This window comes from Halichoerus grypus, chromosome 2, assembly GCF_964656455.1.
Source record: "Halichoerus grypus chromosome 2, mHalGry1.hap1.1, whole genome shotgun sequence".
Taxonomy (NCBI): domain Eukaryota; kingdom Metazoa; phylum Chordata; class Mammalia; order Carnivora; family Phocidae; genus Halichoerus; species Halichoerus grypus.
Genome location: NC_135713.1, coordinates 209,570,442 through 209,577,835, shown reverse-complemented (window position 1 = coordinate 209,577,835; position 7,394 = coordinate 209,570,442). Strand labels below are relative to the sequence as shown.

The 7,394-nt window shown below is 44.2% G+C and overlaps 1 protein-coding gene across 1 annotated transcript; it reads right to left on the bottom strand.

The window, feature by feature from the left end:
* Positions 1 to 426: 426 nt before the first annotated feature.
* Positions 427 to 3,713, bottom strand: LOC144380930 (uncharacterized). The gene is made up of 2 exons (XM_078066396.1): positions 3,574 to 3,713; positions 427 to 1,294 (listed from the first exon to the last, which is right to left on the bottom strand). Exons 1-2 carry the CDS (start codon positions 3,711 to 3,713, stop codon positions 427 to 429), a joined length of 1,008 nt encoding a protein of 335 aa, XP_077922522.1.
* Between the last annotated feature and the right edge of the window lie 3,681 nt (positions 3,714 to 7,394).

Sequence of the window (7,394 nt, the reverse complement as noted above, 5' to 3'; positions counted from 1 at the left end):
AATATGGCTGAATATATTAAAGACTCCCATAATTGTTTTAATAGTGAGGAATCTCTGAAATGAAAGATAAGTTAGGACCTGAGAGAATTTGATTCGAAAGCATATGGTGACAGAAAACAGCCTTTCATTTTAGCTGTTTTATGAAAAGGATTTAGAGACGGCTCCCAGGGAGATGAGAGTAGCAACCACACAGCTCCCAGATAGATACATGGAAGTTGCTATAATCTATTGATACTGCTGTTTACAACAGCTTTGCTGTGGGGACTTAAATTAGAAATAGTATGTAATGTTTTACTTTATCCAAGGAGTACAACCTTCCTAGATATTATAACTTTAAACAGAGGAGTGGGTGACATGGTAAGAGACCTATGATCAAAAAGTAAGAGTAGGTCATAAAAGGATGAAGTAGTCCACAAAATTATAACATTAGTATGACTCTAAAGTGTGGAGTTGCTGATGTCTGATCAGGACTGAGCTGTTACCAAATGCTTTTCCACATTTATTACACTTAAAGGGCTTCTCTCCAGTATGAATTCTCTGATGCTGAATAAGGTGAGTGCTCTGGCTAAAAGATTTACCGCATTCATTACATTCATAGGGTTTCTCTCCAGTATGAATTCGCTGATGTTTAGTAAGGGATGAGTTTTCAGGGAAGCCTTTCCCACATTCACAGCATGTATAGGGTTTTTCTCCAGTGTGAATCCTTTGATGTTGTGTAAAAGTTGAGTGGGCAGTGAAAGCTTTTCCACATTCGTTACATTTATAAGGCTTTTCCCCAGTATGAGTTCTCTGATGCTGGGTAAGGTGTGTACTTCTTCTGAATGCCTTCCCACAATCCTTACATTTATAGGGTTTCACTCCAGTGTGAATTCTCTGATGTTGCGTAAGAGATGAGGTATCAGTGAAGGACTTCCCACAAACAATACATTCATAGGGTTTCTCTCCACTATGAATTCTTTGATGTTGAATAAAAGATGAGTAGTCACTGAAGGCTTTCCCACATTCATCACATTTATAAGGTTTCTCCCCAGTATGAATTCTCCAGTGTTGAGTAAGAGATGAATTTACAGTGAACGCCTTTCCACAGACTTTACATTTATAGGGTTTTTCTCCAGTATGAGTTCTCTGATGTTCAGTAAGAGATGAACTCTGACTAAATGCTTTTCCACAGTCGTCACATTTATAAGGTTTCTCACCAGTATGAATTCTCTGATGACGAAAAAAGTTTGAACGGTCACTGAAATTTTTTCCACATTCACTACAATTGTAAGTTTTCTTTTTAGAATTTCTTTGTCTTTTAATTGAAGATAAGTTCCATTTGACACTTTTCCCAAATGGATCAAATATAAGTGGTTTTTCTTCTAAATGAGTAATATGCTGTGGAGTGAGTTTAGACCTTAGACCAAAACTTCTCTCAAATTCACTGAAATTATGCCCAATTTCCTGAAAGGCTAATTCTTCATGGGCAATTACCACTTGCTGAAAAACAGTATTCTGAGCAAGACACTTTTTGGAAATTTTGCCTACAGACTCTTCCCTTTGCTTTTCTACTTTGGCCCCACATTCACAGGCTTCTTCAAATAAATATTCTTGGGACACATCCCTTCTGAGCCTTTCCATGATGACAGTGATGTAGCTACTCAAAAGTATATTCTAATGGTCTTCTCTGTGGTAACTGCTCTGGTCTTCAAATCTGAAAAGAATAAAAATTATAATAACATATTGTCTGTGTTGGGATAAGGGAAACAACACTCAGGAGAAAGAAAACAACTTTACTAAAATTAATGCATATTAGTATACACACTCTCATAAGCGGGGAAAATAGTAAGAGTCAGTGGAGTAGAGACAAGTAGAGGTAGGAGCGGTAGGAAAGAGGCTGGCCCACTGGAATTGTTACAAAGGCTCTTAAAGCTGGAAAAAAATGCTTTAAAGATATAAAGGTTTAACCTCATTTTAAAGATGAACAAGTTTAGAACTAGAGAGATTATGTGATTAACCTAAATATACAGAAATTATTATTTTTTTAAATACAGAGATTATTAATAGGATAGTGAGAAACAGAACTTAGGCTTTGTCCACTATACTACAAGAGTAATCTACAGGCTAAACAGAGCTTAAATGACAGAATGGACAAGGACCCAGTCAAAACACAAATAATGAAGGTGACACATAGCAATATCAGAAAAAATGAGCAACAAGAAAAAATGGCAGAGTAACAGGCCATAGAGAGAAGCTACTGAGGAATGTAAAAACAGCACCTGGAAAAGCAATGTAGAAAGGAGCAACCAATGAATAGGTCAAAAAGCTGAACAGCGCAACTTAAGCCTTTAAGGAGAGCTCCTTGGACAACACCGTAGAGATTCCACTCCTCCTAAACAATCACCCCTAAGGTGCACATACAGATTTATCCCTCCCCTAAATGAGTGCCTCTAGAGACCTCAGTATCTCACAGGATCTCCAAAATACTTTCCTGGGCAAAGACTAATTTTAGAAACTGAGAATTGTGCTCATGGGAGGGGGGTGGAATATACAACAAAGTGAATACTGTCATTACTTAAATGTAATATTTTGACATTTCTGAAGCACCAATACTACTGACTTTTAAAGCATTTAATCTGAGTCTCCCAACAGTCCTTACGTTGGAGGACAAAGACTTACTGAATCCTCCAGGCAACAGAGAAGACAAAATAGAGACCACAGAAGACACACAGGGAGACTTGGAGAGAGATGTTATCAGAGTGGCTGGGAAAGGCAGGGCGGTATTGTAAAGGGCATCTCAGATCAGAGTCAACGTTTGGGTAGAAATACTAATGAGAGGGAGATGTTCTGGTACAAAGAAATGCTGGCGGAAGGCAATGCAGCATTGTTCCTCTTTCCTCTCTAACAAACAGAAGCAACCTCTGGGCATCGCAAACGAACGGTCACTTAAATCGTGGAAGCCAATACTTTGCTTCCTTAACTAAACAAAGACCTACCTACTCAAATTTTCAGCAAGTGTTAAGAAAACCTCACACAGGTGTAGGTTACAGGCTAAGGAGAAAGGGAAGTCTCCACAAGCCCTCCCCAGACCCAACGGCTTCGAGTCCTATTAGGGGGCTCCAAGCAAACGTTCTAGCAGAGACTCGCCAGCTGCGGGCCGCGGGGTGCAGGCCCTAGACTTAGATCCGGCCCGCGGCACCCAAGCTGCCGTCGCAGACAGCACAGAGACGCTGGCTCCGTCCCCTTCCAGCAGTTCTTCTCTCGGCCTTCCTTTCTCCTTCCGCCTCCCCTCTTCCTCTGCGCTGGGGGTGCTCCGGCCCTTCACGGCCTCCGGGGGTCGCGGGGGGTCCCGTTCCCGTCAGGCCACAGCTCGGAGAGCCCGCGGCCCCCGGCCAGAGCGCAGGTACGAGAGCAGGGCCGGGCTCTCTGCGCCGCGTCCCCATGCCGCACCGACCTCACGAGAATCCAGGTTCCAGGCAGCCTTCCCGGGACGGCGGCGACCAACCCGCAACTCCCAGGTCACTCGACCGCGGCATCCGAAAGCACCCGACGACAAACTGCCACTCCCAGAATGCCTCGGGGTGCGTCGCTTACGCTTCCGTTCTCAAGGACTTTCCTTTTCCCAGAAGTCTCCGGGAAATCTCGGCCTCTCTGTACCCCTCCCGCGGCGCTAAACGGAAGAGGTGGGGCCCGAGGTGTCTCAGCCAATCAGGGCCGCAGGCCGGAATCTCCATGGTAACCACCGCAGCCGCCTGCTACCTTCCACCGCCGGTAGCCGTTGCGGAAGCGCGGGTCCTGGGTTCGGGCTGCCGGCCGCTGTCTGCTTCTGAACACAAGTGTTCGCGGGCAGCTGCCTCGCCGCGCTGGACCGCACAGGCCCTGGGGAGGAAGGACAGTATAAGAAACGTACAGACACTAGAGGACTCAGTGGTCCTTTGGTAAAAAGACAATTTGAGACAATCGGGCACAGTAGATAACACTAAGGAGTTATTGTGAGTGCACGTCACTCGTGACATTTCTCAGCAGACACTGCAAAAACCATCTAGAGGTCGGCTGTGCATGTATCATAAATGTCCAGCTTGGTGAATTATATCAAAATGAACATACCTATATTAACTACCACCTGAATCAAAAAATGGAATATTACCATCACTCCAAAAGACCTCTTCCTAATTACACTCCAATCAAAGGTAACCACCATTCTACCTTCCAACTCTATGGGTTCATTTCGCCTGCTTTTGAACTTTGTAGAGATGGAATCAGAATCATAACATGCTTTTTTTTTTTTTTTGCGTTTGACTTCTTTCACTCAACACAGCTATTAGGACTCATCCATGCTGTTGCATATATCAGTAGTTGGTCCTTTGTACTGCAGAGCTGTGTTCTATTGTAAAAATATGCCACAATATGTTCAAGCATTTTATGTTGGTGGACGTTTGGATGATAGATTTTTGGTTATTCCAAGTAGTGATGCCTTGAACATTCCTGAACATGCTTTTGGGTGTACATGTGTAAGCATTTTCACTGGACATACACCGAGGAGTGGAATTGCTGGATGATAGGATGTGCCTTCTCACTAACACTTGGGCTTCTCAGTCTTTCCAATATTAGTCATACTGAGAGGTGTGTAATGCTATATCATTTGGGTTTTTATTTTCATTTCTCTGATAACAAATAAAACAACACTTTCTCATGTATTTATTGGACATTTGGATGTCCTACTTGATTTATAGGAGTTCTTTATATATTCTGGATATGAGCTCTATCATTTGCTTTGCAAATATTTTTTCCCATAATGTGACTTGATTTCTCACTGTCCAAATGGTGTGTTTTGGTGGGTTAGAGTTCTCAGTTTTAATGGAATCTATTGATTAATCTTTTACTTTATGGGTAGTGATTTCTGTGCCCTATATAAGACATCTTTTTCTAACCCAAGATGATGAAGATTTTATCCTATAGCATCTATTAGAAGTTTCATTGTTTTACCCTTTACATTTAGATTTTAAATCCCACTAAAAATAACTTTTTTGTGCATATGTTGTGAGGTAAAGATCAGGTTTCTTTGTGGAAATCCAACTTACCTAGGATTATGTGTTAGAATATTAATCTTTCCAACATGGTTCTGCAATGCCATCTTTGTCATAAGGCAGGTGACTTGATTCTTTCTCACTGGTCTCTTTCAGGAGTCAGCAAACTTTTTCTGTAAAGGGCCAGATGTGAACTATTTCAGACTTTGCAGACCATACAATCTCTATCTCAACTACTGCACTCTGCCATCGTAGCATGAAAGCGGCCATAGAAAGTACATAAACAAATGGACATGGGTGTGTTCCATCCAGGAAGACTTTAGTTATGGCCACTGACATTTGAATGTCGTATAATTTTCTTGTGTCATGAAATATTCTTCTTTTTTGGGCGCCTGGGTGGCTCAGTTGGTTAAGCGACTGCCTTCGGCTCAGGTCATGATCCTGGAGTCCCTGGATCGAGTCCCGCATCGGGCTCCCTGCTCGGCAGGGAGCCTGCTTCTCCCTCTGACCCTCCCCCCTCTCATGTGCTCTCTCTCTCTCATTCTCTCTGTCTCAAATAAATAAATAAAATCTTTAAAAAAAAAAAAAAAGAAATATTCTTCTTTTTATTATTTTCAACCATTTAAAAATGTAAAAACCATTCTTAGTTTATGAGCCACAGAAAGGCAGAGAGTAGGCCAGACTCAGTCCATGGGCAGGCCAATGTTTACCGACCCCTGGTCTCTTTATTTCTCCGTCTTAATCAGGCTTTACTGTAAGTCCTGATATCTGATAGGATAATTTCTCCAATTCTTGTTCCTTTTAAAACCTATCTTGGCCTTTCTTAGCCCTTTGCCTTTCCACATGCATGTTTAGAATTAGTTTGCTGATTTCTACCCCCAAAAAAGCCTACTATAATTTTAATGAGGTAACTAGGGCTGAAGGAGGAATTTGGGGAGAAATGAGATGCTTGAAAGCTGGTTTTCAGAAAGGATTGCAATGCAATATATCCCATTTTATCATCTCACAAAACCTTCTGTCAAATGTAAAAACCACCTGGACCCTTAGAGATGAGTTCACTTTAAGGCTAAGAGGAGGACAGGGGCTGGGGGCAGGGGTGGGGAGCAGAGCCATGTTCTGACTGTGTGCAGGGGAAGGACACAGAGGTCACTGTCCACTTTGCTGCAGGGTTGGGGGATACCCTGGATGGTGTCAGCCACAGTGTGGGTGGGAGTGTTCCTCTCTCGTGTACCACAGGTCATGATCAGTATGGCATATACTTCTCCTCTCTGATGGTGGAGAAGCAGAAACTGATGGAGAGGGGGCTGGAGTTACTGGCCCTACCAGCCCTCTGGGCCTCTGTAACCATTCGTTCCTCCAGCAGCCTCATAAAATCACATCATTTGAGTCCCCATAGCTCCAAAACGGGTAGGAATGCCAGCAGACATGGTCATCAGTTGTCACCCCTCCCTCCAAACAGCCATACCGATGTCACTGCCTTCACTCCCACCTCTCCATGGACAGCTCCCGCCAGGAGCTCTCTCGGCAGGGCGCCCTAGGCAGGGACACACGACTGGGGCCAGTCGTGCACTCACACTGGGGCCCTTCCTCTGTAACCTCTGGCCTGTGGGCAGCCTCCATACCCAGGCAGCACAGCATGGGGAACCAGCCCTCCACCCTCTCCCCGGAAATATATTCTACACTACCATTCACTGCCAAGCAAGGGACAGATGGGGTTCAGAAAAGACTTCAGATTTTGAAGTGAGACCAAATCCCACTTGAATGTTGGTTCTGCACTTCCCTTCTGTGTGACTGTGGCTCCTCGGAAATCTTCTCTGAACCTCGACCTTCTTATCTACAACAGACAGAACAACAATTAACTGGCAACCATGAGGACACACAGATGCCCTGCAGGCACTGTGGCAGTGACAGGCCAGCAGGTGCAAGGACCAGGAGCCTCCAGGTCCAGAAGGGGGTCCCAGGACCCTGCATTTCATGGTGGGGACACACTTCCTGCCATTCTCCCAAACTTCAGTTAAAGTTTGTCGTGTGCTGTAGCACGAGCACAGATGTCCGGGGAGGGAAGTGGAGGCATGCAGAAGCAGAGTCACAAACCCAGAAAAGAGGGCTCCCAGGGGAGACTGCCCCACACCCTACTTTCCTGGTGAATTGCTTATAGGACCCAATTACAATGTGGGGGGAATTTCTCCCACACATCCACCAAGCAATTCTCTGTGGTACCATCTGGGTGTCCTACAATTTAACTCAATTCTGACACTATCTACCTAGAGATAGTGGTCAGATCCCACAGTTTAAGGGCTCGGTCCCACAAGACTCCTCCCACCCTACTCTAGACACCAATAGCAAGTAATAGATCCCCAGGTTACCACAAACTTCTGTCTGATTTGC

Coding starts and splice junctions, on each gene's coding strand:
- LOC144380930 (XM_078066396.1), bottom strand. CDS start 3,713: ATGGAGATTCCGGCCTGCGGCCCTGATTGGCTGAGACACCTCGGGCCC. Junction 1,295..3,573: donor AAGTCCTTGAGAACGGAAGC/GTAAGCGACGCA, acceptor TTCAATTAAAAG/ACAAAGAAATTCTAAAAAGA.